Below are 18397 nucleotides of genomic sequence, written 5' to 3' on the forward strand. Positions count from 1 at the left end.
ACCAAGTTAATCGAGCGTCTAGTCAAAATGTATACTTTTCTGAATTTTATTACATACATTTTTAGACAAAATGCATCACTGCACTTTCCATGCACGAGATACAGACTTGTGCCCATACAAAAAAATAGTACACTCATCGAGACCTTTCATTTGATGTATGTCTCAATGTGTTACACCAATGGGCCAAAATGCCCACTCTCCTTTAAAACAAAATCAGAGTAAAGTTTTGAAAAAATCCGAAAACGTTTATAGACAGTTACGATTTTTTTCACAATCGGACCAATATGCTTGCTGGAAACAGTCAAATCAGACAGAATAAAATGCAAACAAAATGCACATACTTGTGCTGGGTTAACTCAGGATTAGTGACTGGAAATGTAAATGAATTTGACTTTAGCTAATTCAAGAAGTAGTAAAAATTAATACATACAAGCATAAGGAAACATGAAGAAAAAGTGAACATTTAGTAACGAAATGTCAGAAAAATGAATTTATAAAAACTTATAGAATTTTATCTTCTATTAATGGTTCAAAAGTCAACCTCGTTTAAAGAGGAAGTTTTTTAACTGACAAATGTAGGTATATTGAAGAAATTTGACCGTGATAGCTGGACTTAGATTTTTCAAAAACGGTCAAAAAAAAAATGATTGCATCTTATTTGAGCTCAAAACATGTGGAACAATGATATATCTTTCGACGATTCAAAGTTGAAGCTGCGTGTTTGAAATGGGAGGATTTTTACTTGAAGAGAACCAAGCTCTGAATGCATCTTACGAATATCCCCCAAAACTAATGGAATTTAATTTAAAATTTTTCAGTCAAATCGCTTTTTGTGACCGCGAGTGAAAAATTTCAATATTTTAATGATATGATATGATAGCATGATATGATTAAAACCGCATAATAATATAAGTAATCATTAAAAAGTTTGTGTAGTTATTGGAACACATTTGGAAAAATTTCGAAAAAAAAAAATAGTTTGATTAAAATTTTTTGAACGGCACTGTAAAAGACACCGCCAGTTATAAGAGAAATAGTGTTGGCCAAATTTATCAATAGCGAAATATAATTTGTGTCAAGGATTAGTCAAGAGAAAAAAGATTATACTTTGACAGGCGAGACTTCATAACTGAAAAAAGAGTGAAAGCTGCGATGCATCGTTAAACTGAAAAAAAAAATCAACACTAAATTTTGGGATCTGAGAGGGATATTGGTATCAAATACATAGATGAATAGGTACACATATTGTGGGTACTCTGGGGTCAAAAAGTGAAAACAAAAAATGGAATCCTCTTATAACAAATCGACTAGAGAATGAAAAGCTGCCTCTGAATCCCTGTTATATGTATATAAATAGTTTTGTTCAAAATAATCCTTCTGCTACCAAAAAAAAAAAGGATACAAAATATAACCCTACCATAAGTTATTTAACAAGAAAAAAAAATTTAAAAAAAATCCTCAAATTCCCCTATGCACATTATGAACAATATATAAGCACTAAACAAGGCAAGGATACTTTCTATTTTAGCTTAGTTATAAGTCATAAACTAAAATAACTCATTTGTCACGCATGCATTGTAAGCATCCTTCAGAGTACATATATAAAAATAAATAAAAAAAGAACTAAACTAAATTAGACAGTAGAGAGTAAAGTGAAAAAAAAAAAAAATAGAAAAAACCACAACTATTGTGTTGGCATTGTGTAAATTATTATTTTTTTTTTCACAAAAAAAATTGTGCTAAGACTATCTCATTTCTAAGTATGCAGCAGCAATCATATATACAGAAACAAAAAAAAAAAAGTTTAATTTTTCAAACCAAACTTCAATTGAAAAATGCAACAAAATGTGTTGAAAGAACAAAAAGATAATAAAGTTGATGAAAGAAAATAAGAATATATAAAATAATATCTATAGATACAAAAGTATATAAATAATATCCCATTTTCAGCCATCCACCCACACACATACAAAATGATGGTGGCTTTATGGTTTCTGATGGTTGTATTTGTTGTTGGTGGTGAATGCTTTTTTTTTTTGATTGTATAGGTGATGATGATGATGGTTTTTAGTACATCTTTACTTACACGAGCTCGTCTGCAGATCCAATTGAGCGTACAAAAATTTTACCAAACACCTCCGGGATACAATCTCCGCATGGGAGTCATTCAAAACTGCCCCATTAACGGACATGTGCTCTCCGGAAACACATTTTGTGCCGGTTGATACAGATATGACCTAGAAAAGAGTTAAAATCAGTAAAAATGAACATATAAAGGATACAAAAAAAAAAAAAAGAACTCAAAAAGCAAACAAAAATTGCACAAAAAAAAAGGACAAAACTTTAGTCCTTTTGCAATCATCACTCATCATCCTGGATATATTTTTTTTTTTGTTGTGTGATGGTTGAATCAATATGTTTGTGTATAGGTATAACTTTGAATGTACTCTATCATATTGCGTACTTTTGCTTCGTTGAAATTCATGTTGTCCGTCATGACAATGCCAGCCAGGACCTTTCGCCTCGAATACGATTCTTGTCCTTTGATGACCTCCATGAATTTCTCAAGCACCAGCCTGCCAATGGTGTCGGCATGTATCTGTGGTAATTCCATAGATGATTGTTTATCATCAATCGGAATTGGGACGTTCTTTTGTGGATGCATCATTGGGCTGTAAGAGATGTTACAAAGTGAGGCTAGGGCTGCTTTTGCTGCTGCATTTTTGGCTAATTTCTTTGATGGTCCTGAAATCAAAGAAAAAAAAATTAGAAGTGAGAAAAAAAGTTCAAATTGAAAGAAAAGAAGAAAAAATCCATTTCCTATCAAAAAGTGGATGGATGATGAGTGGATATTTCCAGTTTCTTTTATGTGGAAAAAAAGGAGGAAGGAGAAGAGAGATGGCCTAGTAGAAAACGTCTATAGTAATCTTTATTTCTTTTCATTTTTCTTGTTGTTGTTTTGCTTATTTCAAGGCTGCGGCCTTCGAAACAAAAAAGTACATCATTCGATTGTGAATATAAAAATGTTAAATCGACAAAAAAAAATAAAATAAAAGCTTTTAAGTTAGATGACAGATTTGTGGAGTGTTCATGTTGGTTTGGAAATGGAAAAAAAAATGTGCGCTTGCAAATAACCATTACAAACTCTTGAGAGGGTTGTTTTTTTTTTTCTTCTGATTTTCTATTCTTCTTTTCGCCCAAATGACCCTTTTAGATTAAGATGTGTATTTTAGTGGAAGCTCATTTTTTGTTTTTTGCTAAATTCAGTTTGGTTATGCAAATGGATGTTTGTTTTTAATGTAAAAATAACGTTTTAGTGTAGGTATAAAGAGGTTGATTAATTTTGAACTTAGATATTTTCTGAATACCAATTTACTGTTGGTATAATTTTAAGAAAAAACTGAAGTTTTATTCGAAGGATATAGTTAAGTGTGAATTATTTTTTAATTAAATATAGGTAATAACGATTCCCTGAAATGGGAATTATGCTCAGGAATCATTTAAGAACTATCGAATCATCCATCCACCTACATACGTAATCAGCACTTTCCTATCTTTAAGTGTGGTTGTCAATTTTCACTTACATAACTGATGTTTAAAAATTTAAAAAATTCTCCTGAAAATCGTCGAATTTCAACTTCTGGCATTTTCCCAATTAAAGCCAATTAAAGCGACAATATATCAATTTTCACTAATTACCTCACTCAAATAGAAAAATGCAGAATCGGGCTGCTAAGAAAAAAAGAGGAAAAACCAACTGTTAACGTTAATAAACTATTGACGAAATTTTACATTACATAAGTTAAGGGGTTGGGGTTGAAATACTGTTTTGGTCATAATCATTTTTATCATATTTCAAGATTCTGTTCTCAAATTTCGGTTTTTTCAAATGCTATTAAAAAAACTGAAAAATAGTTTTGATAATGTAAAAAAAAGTGCGCACTTTAAAATACAGAATTAAAAAAAATAAATTTTTTTAAGAACTATCTAATCAGTTATTTATTGGTAACTCATAGACCAGTGCCAATCCGGTTTTCAGAAGGCAAAAGTTGAACAAATTATTAGCAGCATAAGGGTGGTGCGAAAATTTAGGATAAATGGTATATGAAAGGGGAAAAATAACAAAAAACTTTTTGACTAGTGAAATCGAACAATCGATTTTTTTTTGCCCTGTTCGATTTCACTAGCCAAAAAGTTTTTTTTATAGAAATCAAAGTATATTTTTGTAATGGTTTTTTGTGCGCTGAGCTCGAATCTGAAGTCAGAAAAATTCTATCACATCACGTTTTTGACATATTAATATGCCAAAAATCAGAAAAATAGTATTTGCGACGTTCAAAGTTCAATATCTCAAAAACTTTGCACGTTAGAGCTATTCTAGTGCTTGATTCAAATTAAAAAGCCAATATTACTGTCATTTACGGAAAAATCAATCTTAAAAATCGTTTTTTTGTTTTTTTTTTTTCAATTGTTCTCAATATTTTCTAAAACCAAAGTATAGTTTTTCCACACAATCTTTAAAAAACGGTTTTAAGCTAAATAATTGCATTTCAAACTTTTCAAAAATCAAAAATTTTTTCGGTAACTTTTTTGATTGAAAAATAGGCTATTTTTTAAAAATAAATTCGTCAAAAATCCAAAAATTAACTTTTTGCTCAAAAAAGATTTTTAATAGATAGAAAACATAACAAAGTAATTTTTAATCAAGTTTTGTTAAAATCCAACTATTTTTGTAAAAGATAAAAATAAAAAAAATCGTATTTTTGCATTTTTTTTTTTTTCAATATTTTTGAGGTTATAGAAAAAATTGTTTGAGTAAAAGTTGTAGACATTTATACTACCTTCAACTTTTGCATTTGACTTTTTTTCGATAGGACGTCTAATTTTGGCAGAAATCGTAAAAAACCATGATTTTTGACACCCACCCCACTTTTTCGCCCACCCACCCCTTTTCCCCCAATTTTTTTGTGGGCAATTTATTTTTCCCCTTTCATATACCATTTATCCTAAATTATCCCACCACCCATATGCTGCTAATAATTTTTTTATTTTAAAAAATTTGGCACTGGTCTATCAGTACCTACTTAGCTTAGAGATTTTTTTGAAAGATTTTTTTTTTTCTAAACTTATAAACTCGAATACGAAATCTGACTTTAGATTCGAGTTCAGGATCCTTAAAACCTTCAGAAAAGTATATTTTGGATCTTAATACAAATTAAAAGTTTCATTTTGTAGACCACTGTTGCAAAAAATACAGTATTTTTTTACGGTAAGTTTAAGATATTGAAGATATTATAGGATTCTGCATTTACAACATTTACTGCATTTAAAATCCATAATCTTAGTCATACAGTACTATGATCATAATGACCAAACAGTATTGTACAGCAATATACAGAATTTTGTAATACAATAACACGACCTGCTCCCTGATTTTTTAAATTTAGAATTCTATTTTCACAAAAGTTGATTTGAGGCAAAAAAAAAAAAAACAAACTATTGGTTAACACAACTACCCAGAGGAAACTCCTTAATTCAAGAAGTTAGAAAAGGCATTTGCAAAATAAAAGTTTAAAAAAAAAAATCAAAAAAGAATAATAAATTGTTGGGCTTACAAAAAACGTACATAAAAAGTCGCACTGCAAACCCACTTTTTGTTTTAATCTGTTGCAATAATCATTTTTCGAAAGGGCTTAAAATAGAAACTGTTATTCTTAGGGCTCAGTTATAGCTATTAGTAAAATCCATCAGTAAAAACTTTGTTTCGCTATTTTGAATACTTTAAGCTTCTATTTTGAGCAAAATATTGATGAAATAAATTGAAAACAAATTTCCACTCGTTTTTTTGTTTGTCTTTGATAAGAAAACCTAAAAAAAAGTTAATTAAAGGTGTAATTTATTTGCAACAATGAGTCAATTTTAAAATTTTTAAGAACTAAAAACTTCAAGATTTTACAAATACATTTTTTTCTTCGTTTTTTTTTTATCTTGAGTTAGGTAATACAATTTTTCTTGAGAGTAGTGGGCCTTAATTCAAATGAATTTGAGTTTGTGCTGTTTTTTTACATGTTTACTAAAAAATCTAGTGACGCTTTTAGCATGTTTAAAAGTGGTTTTTAAACTACATTTTTTTTTTCAAAGCTTACATGAACTTTAACAAAAGCAAAAATGGTACGATAACTAAAATACCTAGTTGACAAAAAAATATAAATATTTTTTTAAATCAAAAAAATTAACTTAAAAATTTAAAATTTTTTCTTGAAACTGGTTCAGTCGTTTAGGAGAAATTTTGAAATCAAGAAAAAGTCAGGTTTTCTAGATTTCCTCAAAAAGTGTTCACAAACACCTTGAAATGAAATGATAAAAAAAGTAAAATAATTATTATAGTGGATGTGTTTTCAACGGTACTTGCCATAGAACCGTTTTCTTGATTTTTGACTTAAAATATTGTTTTTTTTTTTTTTTCAATTTCAATAGTAGGACTTTACTTGCCAAAACTGACAGACGTTTTTTTTAAATCAACATAGTGAGATCCATTTATATTGTTTATATGAAAGGTAGGTACCATTGATTTTTGTCTCAAAAATAAAATTCCATACAACCAAGTTTAAACCGAATTTTGATAATAGTTTTGGTTTAATTTTGCTTTAGCTTCGTCATAGCAAGTTACAGGGACGTTAAAAAAAACAAACAAAAAATAACATATGTTACAAAACGAACTGTTACGTTACATTCTACTCATATTTTTTTCACAAAATTTTCTGAAAATCCTTATTGAATACTTTTGATAGTTTATTTTATCGAGTAATTATTTTGTGCTTAAAATACCCATTTCACTTAATTTCAACCGACAAAAAACTTTATTCGCATCCTTAAATTCTTTAAGGATTATTTCATCAATACTGTACGTTTTTTCATTAGGATTTTCAAATTGCAAGCCTAGCACTTTACCTTAAACTTTAAAATTTGCATTAGAAATGTTTTTACTAATTAAAAAAAAAATACACATACGCCATAGTGAACGCATGTTGCCAATTTAACTTGGATTGTACCTATTGGAAAGCAAACGTGACATAAACTTTTGTTATAAGCTGTATGTCTAATTTCATTCTCTAAGAGTGTTGCCTGATGTGTTTTATAAAATAAGATGCAATTTGTTGTGATATGAGCTTATTTGCATCTTAATTAAATATAAAGCATTGGGCAAAAATATACTTAAATTATTTTTTTCTTTACTCAAAGTTTTTCGTTTTCGAACATTAACTTAAATTCACTGCACAGTGCATAGTTGTGTACCATCAAGTGATTTATTTATATGCAATCAGCCATTGACTTAATCATATGCAAAGGCTAATTTCAAACTTATTTGAGAGTAATGTACACATTTGGCTATTTTAGTAGTATATAGGGAACATTTGTTTAATTTCTTGTTGAGAAGGTCAAGAAAATATTGAATTTAATTGCACTTAACCAAAGAAGTTAAACAGTAGAATATTCATGGTTTAGAGAATGTTGATGAGCCAAATTGACCGTAAAAAATATAGCACAATAAATTTAAATTAACTCCCACTCTTCAAAACATTAAATTTATAATATTGACTTCTGCTTTTATACTCCTTTAACACTTTTTAACTTTATTCTTTTGCATGAACTTTTTCATACCAATGAGCCCTGCCCATGACCCATAAGTAAGTTTTCAATAAATGACAACAAATTTTCCAGTTCACAGCCTGTCATCAGATATATATTTAATCATATCGAAAAGTTGCAATGTCATCAACACGTCCAAAACACTCGCCTATTATTTCCAACTCACTTAAAGTTTTTTTTTTTTTTTTGTATAATTGTTTCCATTTGAACTCTCTGAAAAGCTTAACGATGCAATGGGACAGAATGATACCAACGCCGGATGGTCTCGCTAACCTATTATTGCATTGTTGCACTTTTTTTTTTTGTTTGTCATATTTTGTATAAATTGTTTTCATAAGTTGACAATAAATAGATGTCATTTTGAGAAAATGAAAAAAAAAATAACGAAAAATTATTTCCAACTGAAATTTTGCATCATTAATTTTCCTTAATTAAATATGTAATGAACACATTGTTTAAAACTACAAAAATATTTTATGGCATTGAAAAATTATAATTTGCATGTCATCATACTACTTACCAGTTCCATCAAATTTGCTATTATTGACAGTCACAGTCATTTTAAAGCGGCAATTGTTTTGAGCGCCATCTATTGTTGAACAATCAAAATGTACATCATTAAATAGCTCATACAACAGCATTACTGGACCCTTATCGGGTACTTTTTTCTGCCCATCAACTGTAATTACACCTTTTGATACTTCAGCTGCGCATAAAATATAAAAAAAATAAATAAAAAAAATATAAAAAATATAAATTAGTTCACGATCAATCAAATTGTAGAACAAAAAAAAATATATTTCGCATAATGATTAACTAGAAGAGGGGAAAATTTGTCGATAAAACCAATAAATAACAAAAAAAAAAAAAACGGAAACGAAAACAGAAACTATAAAACCAAAGGAAATATAATGGGGAAAGAAAAACTTTATAAAAAAATTGTGTGAATACAAAAAACAGGGTGGATAAATTTTACAATATATTGTTTTTTTTTTTTTTTGTAAGCCTAGTACTCACCTCAAGTGAAATGAAAAATTTAAAATACGTTCCAAAATTTAGTTTCACTTTATACCTTATCGGCGTTTAGCTCCCAAATAATATTTTAAACTACGACAATATAGGAAAAAATTACAGAAGAGTTGTGAAAGAGATTTGATTCAGCATTGTTACAATTTTTCCCACGAAAAGACGAAGTGAAATTGCGGATTTTCGCGTGAATAAAAAAATCACGATGCACATTTTATGACTTACGGAATATTTATCCCTTCAATATATTTTTTTTTTTGCGCTTTGCTCTTAAATGAACATTTTACGCTCAATATACAAAACTTCACGACTTTCTATTTAAAACTGTGAAAAAATGATTTCACGAATAAAATTTCACTGGAAATTTTCTTTCGAAAACAAGAAAAGGAATTTCTTGGTATCATGGATACATTTTTCAGGGAAATTTATCAATTTATTTACCATGAAAAAAAAATTATTTTTAATGAAATTCACCATTGTAGAAAAATTTTGGGGAAAAAAATTTATTAGATAGAAAAAGTAAAGTCTCTTCGTGAACAGTTTGATATGAATATATTTCTCAACCTATTTTACTCGTATGTATTTTGAAACTTACGACTTACAAATATTACTAGTGAAGTGAGAAAAAAATTGATATTGGTCGATTTAATGGTTTTTAAATGGAAAATTCGAAATTGCACTTGATTTTTACTCATTTTTAAATGTTTACCAGTGTCGTTATTCAAGCTTTTACCAGAGTCGTTATATTATTTATTTTTTTTTCACCCCAAAAACTTAAATACTATTAATGAATTTGTGTACTAGGCTTTTAATAAAAAATTAATTATTTTAATACATACTTCACTAAAATAAAAATAAATTGAATTACTTTTTTGTAAAAATAAAATAAATTGGATTTCACTCTTAAAAAAAGAATCAAATATATATAGTAAACAATTTACTATAGAATAAGAATTCTTCTAATAATTGTTTTAACAAAATTAAAAATAAATTCAACAATGCTACTGCGGAATTATTAGAAACAAAATTTTTCAAACCAACAAATTAAGAAAAAAAACAAAAGGTAAAATAAAATAGTGTTACCTTTTAAAATCGAATTCCTTTCAGCTGGTAGTTTTTTTTTTTTTTTAACCTAGTTTTAACTTATTTTTATTTCTAATTTATAAAATAATACTTAAGTACATGAGGATAACGTCGTTAAAAACAAAGCTATAAAACAATTATGTGGGAATGAAGGACAAGGAAATAAAATAGATTGTCGATTTTTCACATTTGAAAACGTAATTCTTAGAAAAAACATCTTATAAGAAAAATTTCCACTTCTTAGATATCAGAGATGTGGGTTTCTTAGCAATTTGTTAACTTTATTGCATGTCTACAAAATACTGAAATAGAATTTCATTGAATTCACTTGGACATCATTATAATTTCCCTTATCGAGAAAAATATAATTGGATATCGTACTGAGATGTTTTTATCTTGTGGGCGATAGATATTATTTTATTAAATTGAAATGATAAAAAAAAACCTTGGTATACCAAAGTATATTCCATGGGGTGAGGACTAATTTGAAAGATATGAAATAGAATTTGAAGCATAAATAAAGATTTTTTGAATTTTAACTAAATTTGTCATTACTTTTTGTTCACATCTGGATTGTGCGTATTCCAAGCAGTTAATACGAAAAAAGGTAAGGTGAGGTAGAAAATTATATGAGACAATTTATATCGTTTTTATTTGGCTTTGGCTGTGTTTTCGTGACATAAAGTTTTTTTTTTATTGTGAATACCGTTCTATAAAGTTTAAACAATGTCAAATGCATTCGATATTTAAAATTTTAATTTGACTCGGCAAATAAAACGAATTGTCAAGAATTTATAATAAAATGGGATTTTTACTATTTTATAGGTGTTAATTTTTTACTTTTGTTAGTGTTTCAAGCTTCAAAATTTTCAATCCTAGCCAAAAAGACATATTTTTTAAGATGCAGTGGTGCAGTTGTTTTCAAGGACTTAAAGTATAAGTTTTTTTATTTATAACATATTCTTCGAATAAAATTGACTTCAAAGAAAAAAATTATCACGGCCAAGAAAAATGCAATAGTATTGAAAAATTAATATCTGAATCCAATAACTCCTAAAATCATCTTTCTTTACATTCTTGTTTCATATTCATTTGTTTGAATAGAATAAAAATTTAAAAAATCGCTTCAAGTCTGCCAAAGATAGTCATTTAAAGAAAACGACACTGAAAAACATAAAAAAATATTATTGCAAATAACAAAAGAGTTGCATAACAAAATTATTGCAACCAGTGTTGCCATGAAATCATTTCGAAAAATCTGCAAAAACGACGAAAAAAAATCTGCAATGCAGATTTCTTAAAATTTGCGAGACTCGATTTGAAAAAAATTTGCGAACTGATTTCAAATAAAAAATTAATTTCGAAAGTGATTTTCCGCGCTGAAATTGAAACTGAAATTCTCCTAGAAGTGTTGCTTTATTGTATTCTTGGACTTTTTCCAATATAAAAGCAAAAATGCTCTGAGTTTTCTTATAATTTGCATTTAAGAAAATAAAATCAAGAATTCAAGAAAAAATAGAACGTTATGAAAAAACTCAATATAAGTTCAAGTGACCTCAACTCCAAAAATTTATAAAGCTTAAATAAAAATAATTTTAATAATTTTTTATTATTTTTTTCTTCGTTGTTATGAAAAAACTCCACCTGATTTGAAAACTTAACTCAAATAATAGGCGAAATTGTTGTTTTTGGCAAAATAAATGATGTTTTAGTTCGTTTTTGGCCTTAATTTAATTGACATTTTACTGGAGTTTTTGGAATTTAATCCTTTTGCGTCTTTAAAACGGTAAGTTTCAGCTGCAGATTAAATCTGCACTGCAGATTTATGGTTCTCAAAAGTCTGGGAATAGGTTAAAAATCTGCAAAATGCAGATAAATCTGCACTATTGGCAACACTGATTGCAACTGGCAAATTTGCATTGTAAAAAAAATATTTTTTGCAAACAAAGGATTCAAAGGAAAATGTCGAATTTGTCAAGAATGTCTTTATATTGCAAACATAAATATGAAAAGGATATTTTTTCTAAGTTTATGTATTTAATAATGTATGAACTAAATAGACTCTTAAAGTTCTTTAGACCCAAGATTATAAAGACAAAAGTGTGTTTTCCACTGTGATTTGAGTCGCTGGGACGACGAGCATAACCAATGCAATTTCGAGTATTTCAGGAGACCGATTTTCTAATATCTAGGTCAAAGCGTTCAGCTTCCAGAAGCGTTTTCGCCCGCCCAACTTGAAACGACTATATCTCGGAATTTTGAAAAAATTGCCAAGAGGTAGCGGGGACTCTAACCTACATTTGGGTACAACTCCCATCCTTTTAGGTGCACGCGTTCTCAAACCGGAAGAACTTAAAGGTAAAAAAAAAGTTAAGCCTGATTCTGAAAAAATAGGCATGATGCGGCGGTTTAACATGGAAGATAATTTTTTAAAAATCTGACAATGTGCAAAGCGTAGGTCCATGACACAAGCTATCATTTGGCATCACTCCCAAAAATTGCTTTCAAGCGGTTTAGCTTCCAAGAGCGTTCAAAGATTCGGGTATTTTTCGAAAAAAAATTTTACCCCAACTTTTAAACGCGATTTTCTCGGAATTTTGAAAAAAAAAAATCAAAAAACCCGATTATACCACTATCGGGTAGCTGAGAATATAAGCTTTTATATGGCACCACTCCCATGTCTCTAGGAATTGATACATTTGATACAGATGAGATTAATTTTTATCTCTCAGCGATAAATCTCACTGGTTGACCGAAACATAAAAAAATACAAAATAAAGGTTTCTCTCAGACCTTGACCGAAATTTTTTCTTTTTAAAAAATAAAAGTGGTTTTATGACCTTTATTGAAAATGGCGATAAATAAGAGTTATTAAAGAACCTTTCAAAAGGTTGAGATTTATTTTTGATCTCTGCTTAAAACACTAGTTTACAGCATACACTAGTTTTCTTTAAAATACTTTAAAAATTCTTTTGAGGCATTTGTCTAGTAATGCCGTTACAAGAAAAACAAATTTTACAATAACAATGATTATTTTTTTTAGCAAAATCGTAAAAGAAAAATAAGACTTCTACGCTACGCTCTGGTGTAAAAGAAACGCAATGTAAAATATAATATGGTCAACGTTGATTCAACAACCGCAAAAAAAAGCTGTTTTAAAAAACACAGTATTACAAATTTTCCCTGCAATATTACTAAATCGTCTCACATACTCAATTACGTATAGACATGTTCTTAGAGAATTCCAAAAAGGCTTTCGAAGGAAAGGAAAGAAATTATGTCGATATTAAGGATGTTTTCGACTCGATAGAATGAAATGCTTTTTCATTAAAACAAATCAGCCAAGGATTTTTAGAAAGTTCCTCAAAATATTACAAAACTACTGAGTTTTTTAAAACTCTGCAATATAGAGTTCCCAAAAAGCTAATTGTTAAGTCATACATACAAACAAAATTCATAGAGATATTTTCCTGTTAACTGTGTGATGGTAATTTCATGTTTGTTCCAAGTTTTTTTTTTTTTTTTCCAAACCTAAATACAAAATGCAGAAAAAAAAGTTAATTCCCAATCATGGCATTTCGTATTTTGACAGCAACCACTAAACTATTTATTTTTTTGCAAATTCCACTTCACTTATTTCATTTTAAATTGAATGTTGTGCTACCTTTATTTTGCTCTATTTTTTTTTTTCTTCTATTTTCTAGAAAATCACTTGATGCATCAATAAATTTCCATTAAAAATGGACAAACATTTATTCAACAGGAAGACAAAAAAAAATAAAAACCTTAATAAATTAACAAAAAAAAAAAAAAATATTCCAAAAGGAAACGAAAATGAATAAAATTTCTAAATGTTATCTTTTTGACATTTTTTTCGTCCTCGACGAACAAATTTTCAAAAAGGTTCCCCCAGCACAAGTAATAACATAGAAACAAATACAAGCAAAAATATAACAACAATTTAACCAATCACTTTCGATACAAATTGCGGAAACAAAAATACACAAAAACTGTGACTTTTGGTCTAAAAAGCTGCATTTTGCAGGTCAGAGAGAGTGCAATATTGCTCTTCAGTTGGAGGATGGGTGTTCTGGGGGCTATTTGGTGTTGATTGGGTGGCCTAGATAAAGTCTAAAATTTGTTATAAACGCCAAGGCACGTTTTGGTCAAAACTACCTAATCTACTACAAATATATGTATGAATAAGGTCAGGAAAAAGACCTATCTAGCAGCAGTGCCAACGGAATGCTGTCAACTCAACGCGAAAGGCCACCAAGGCAATGTCATACATTTTTATGAGCCAAAAGAAACATTTAATATTCATCAGTTTGGGGAATTTAATTCTATTAACTTAGTCCGTGATGTCAATGGGTATGGTGGAGTTGGGGGGTTAAGAAGGATTGCAGAATTTTCCAGGTATAAAGTCGACATGGTGGATTGGAGTTTTTTTTTAAATTGATATTTTTTTTTTCTTTCATATCTTTTCCAAGGTAAATAATTTTGGAAAAGGGATATTCGAAGTATTTGGGAGCAACAATCACACCATTGGGGGAAGCATTCAAATTAGGTATAAGACAACATTGTGTTGGTGTGTGAAAAATTCCAGATGACTGTTATAAATGTCACATCGCTTTTAGATCTTTAGGGAGAGTTTGGTTTTTTTTTTTTTGGGGAATTTTTATAGGATATTAATTTTAAAAATTTAAACTTAATATTTTTATGATATTTCTTTTTAATACGAGAAATATAGATACTTAAATTAAGCGACACGAAATCTTATGATACCTGTTTATGTAAAGCAAAAAAAAAAAAAAAAAATTACACACTAACAACAATTAAATTACAACATCAACTTAGTAACTAGGTGCTTTTTTGGGACATGTTTTGTTTGCAGAGCATGCTTTCGAATAAAATTTTAATGTTGCTGAGAAGATGATTTTTGAACATGTTTTTAGGGAACTCTTGTTTAGTAATGTCGAATTAAGAGGTATTTAATTGCTGAACTCGCTTTCTCAAACAGTCGAAGTCCAAATTAACAGATTGTCACTATTTTATATCCCGAAAGGAAAGATTCATCGCATTAAGTTGCTCTTAACTGATCAAACAGTACCGAAAGAATTTTTTTAGATGGGATCAAGCGACAGTCATTAATTCAAACTACTTGGCAAACAAATTAGATTAATCTAGTCCTACTCTACTTTAAGTTATATTAGGGAACTAGAACTCAGGCCCCCCGGTGGTGGCGGGCCAATGTCATGAAATCGAGCAATCACTGTGCAATTTAATAAGCATTTTTTCAGTCACCTGGATGTCTCGATATCTTTAGAAGTAGAAAACAGAAAGCCTGAGTAATCCTTGGATTTAAAAAGATTTGTGAGAAATTTTGAATAATTTCTCGAAATTCAGTTCAAACCTTGCTTGAACTGAAAATACTAACACATCAAGAGAACAAAGTCAGCTGTCAGTAGTTTATTTCAAAATTCTTAACATGGTTAATACTTGCATTCAGAAGAGAGGCAGAACCATCCTGTTGACATAACCTGAACTGATTTAGATCAATAATCACGTTAAATTAACCAATTATCATGTTGATACATATTTTTTTAATAAAATAACTTTTACTTTAATAGTACCTACTGGCATTAAAAAGTGTTAAGTAAACATGAATATAATGTTCGTGTATAGCTGCGAAAAGTGTTAAACTAACGTGATTCACTGTAAAATCAACAATGTTCTCTTGTAAAAACTACATGGCCCTCTGCGGAAATATAAACAAGCGTTCATTTCAAAGTTAATATTCAATAAAATATAACATGTTTAATTGTTAACTTAACAACGCACATTTGTCTAATCTACATGGGAAGTTATTGTTTGCTCTCAGTTAGTATTGGTTTAAATTGGATTGATTGACGAGTGGAGCAGATCATTCAACACTTGGGCATTTTTGTTTGTAAATGCATTTTACAAACAATTATTGCGGAACAATCCACAAGTGACATTTGGGTGCATTTTGTTCAAAAACCTAATTTGCGACGTTAACTGCTATTTAAAGAGTGATTAAATAGCAGCTATTAATAGCTGCTTTTTTGATTTAGAAAAATGAGTCAGGAATCCATTGAAATAATTTTATGACACGCACTTCCAAAATGCAAAGACTGCTCTGGAAGCCAAACTCAGTCAAAAAGGAAGAGTGGGAAGCAGGACCTTCGAGGAAGAGTCAGAAGAACTTGAGAAGTTCTAAAGGAATCTGAAATACATCTTCGGAAACCGTAAACAATAGTATGTGGTGTAGTTTAGGCCTAATATCCTTAGAGGGATGACTTAGGTTAGTAAGTAGGTATAGCACATAAAAGTTCGGAATTTTAAAATTCTTCTGACATTTTTTTAAAGGAAGATTTAAAAAAGTTCGGAATTTTAAAATTTTTCTGACATTTTTTTAAAGGAAGATTTAATTCATAAAGGTAAATAACAGGCGTAAAATAGGTAATTGGTTGGCCCGGTCTAAGGGAATAAAAAAATAATAATATATAGGGCATCTGGCATAGGCCTAAACTTTTATCGTGAGATAAATTTCACTCTCAAAACATGTTTAAAAACCATCCTTTAGCTTCATTAAATTTTTATTCAAAAGAACTCTGCAATCCCTAGGTTTATTATACATCAAGGATCTAATAAAAATTTATTTTGGAACAAGGGGTAGTAGGTGCGTTCAGGAAAACAGAAAACAACCTCTAATCTTACCACATTTTTTTTCGATTTTCTTTTTTTTTTTTTTAATTTTCTCCATCAACAAATTCTAAAACTGATTATGAAAAAAAAAATCATACAATATTTTGTATTGTTTTCTTTTTTTTTTTTGTGTGATGAAAATAAAATATAAAAAAACTAAGTTAAAAAATAAAAACAAACAAAAAACAAAACAAAAAAAAAATTATACTTGCTTGACATGCTCATTTGGCCATTCAAGAGGGGTGTCAACTTTTTTGCACTCTTAGCATGCTTAACAAAATTGTCTACAAGCTCAACTAAATCGGCAAATCCCAATTTATCAGAATTCTTAATACCGTTTTCCAGATGTTCATCGCTTGTAAAATCAAGATTACATGCCGGCTTTAATGGTGTCAACACAGCACCATCTTTGAATTGGATAAAACTTCGTAACGCCGTGGCAGCAGCTTCGATGCGGGCGATCTTTTTACTTCGACCTTGTCCAATATATTTTTGTCCATCGACCTGTAATAAAAAAAAAAGAGAACAAAATTATTAAATATTTTGTCAAATTATTTTGTTAAATTAAATATTTGTTTTGGTTTTGTAGAAATCAACATTATGTAGAGCTCCACACCAATTTGAAATTTTGTTTTTCCACCACAAAAATTTTAAAATTTGAAGATTTAACAGGTAATAAGATAATGTGTCTCATCTTAATTGGTAGACTAATATAATTGAAATTCTCAAAAACTTCAGTAACATCCAAAATATTCTAAATGTTCAATTTTATATTGTGTGGTTATGACTGTTAGGTTTCTGTTCCAGTTTTCAAATTGTACCATATTTATTAACTAAAACACACAGATAACAAAAGAAAAACTAAACTTAAACACGATTTCCATGGTCAAACTGCGTATAGGATAATGTTTGTTCACTATGGCGTATGAGTGTTTTTTTCTTTATTTATTTCTCATTAATAACACTGGTCGGCAACGAAAATAGAGCTAGAACCAAACCATACTTTTCTAAAGGACTTTTTTATGCTGAGTCCGAAAATTAATTTTTTTCTCAAATATATTGTAAAAAGAAATTTATGATATCTCAAAACCTTAGTGCATATCATAATGAATGGTTTTTTTGATCCAAATTCTAATTTGCTACTTCTGAAAATGTATTTTTTAGAATAAACATCCAAAAGAACTTCATTGAAAATTAGTTTTTGAGACTTAATAGTGAGAATTCACCATCATGATAATAATAAATGAGTCTTTTTATATTGAGTGATAACAGAAAATTCAAATTGAATTCCTTATTGATAAATAGTAAATTGATCTGGTTTAGGTGTTAAATTTAAAAATCATCTAAATTCAAACATAAATAGGGAAAGATGACATCAGTTTTATAAAATTAAACTTTTTTTGTTGCCCAAACAAAAAAAATATTTTTCTGAATATTTTCGGTGTGCAGAACTCGAATCCGAAGTCTGAAAATATTAATCAGGTCCCGTTTTTGAAATATTTCGTTAGAAAATAAAAAAAAAAAACGTTTTTTTACTACCTATTTCGGACGTTACTCTTTTATGTAAGGAAGATTGGAACTAAAACGTCAGCCCATATAACCGAACCATGTAAGGAAAATTGTTTAGACACAAATCGTAACAGTTTCTATAAAAACAGTTTTTCACCTTCGAGACCTGTTTAAATTTATCAAATAGCTTTTGATTTATGTTTGAGTTCCACGAATTTTTTAGTCAAAAAAACATTGCATTAAAATTTTCTTCTCATTTATCGATAGTAATATGTAATTGGTATACATCTAAGAAAACATTTTTTTTTTTTTTGTAATTAAGTGTTTTTTTTTTTTTTTTTCATTGTATTCTAAAAAATATACTAAAAGAAGCGTTTCCGGAACATGTCCACAACTTGAA

The 18397-nt window shown here is 28.9% G+C and overlaps 1 protein-coding gene across 5 annotated transcripts in view; it reads right to left on the reverse strand.

Moving 5' to 3' along the window:
• LOC129908753 (double-stranded RNA-specific editase Adar) overlaps positions 1–18397 on the reverse strand; it is a 190029-nt gene that overhangs the window by 11305 nt on the left and 160327 nt on the right. For 4 of the 5 annotated variants that reach the window (XM_055985501.1, XM_055985498.1, XM_055985499.1 and 1 more), the window contains 4 exons: positions 16701–16992; positions 8171–8356; positions 2465–2745; positions 2087–2237 (listed from right to left, as the gene is read on the reverse strand). In XM_055985501.1, the coding sequence (XP_055841476.1) occupies positions 2087–2237; positions 2465–2745; positions 8171–8356; positions 16701–16992 (910 nt within the window). The remainder of the gene's footprint in view (positions 1–2086; positions 2238–2464; positions 2746–8170; positions 8357–16700; positions 16993–18397) is intronic. The other variant, XM_055985500.1, reaches the window with a different exon arrangement.

The sequence above is a fragment of the Episyrphus balteatus genome, chromosome 2 (genome assembly GCF_945859705.1).
Source record: "Episyrphus balteatus chromosome 2, idEpiBalt1.1, whole genome shotgun sequence".
NCBI classification, from domain to species: domain Eukaryota; kingdom Metazoa; phylum Arthropoda; class Insecta; order Diptera; family Syrphidae; genus Episyrphus; species Episyrphus balteatus.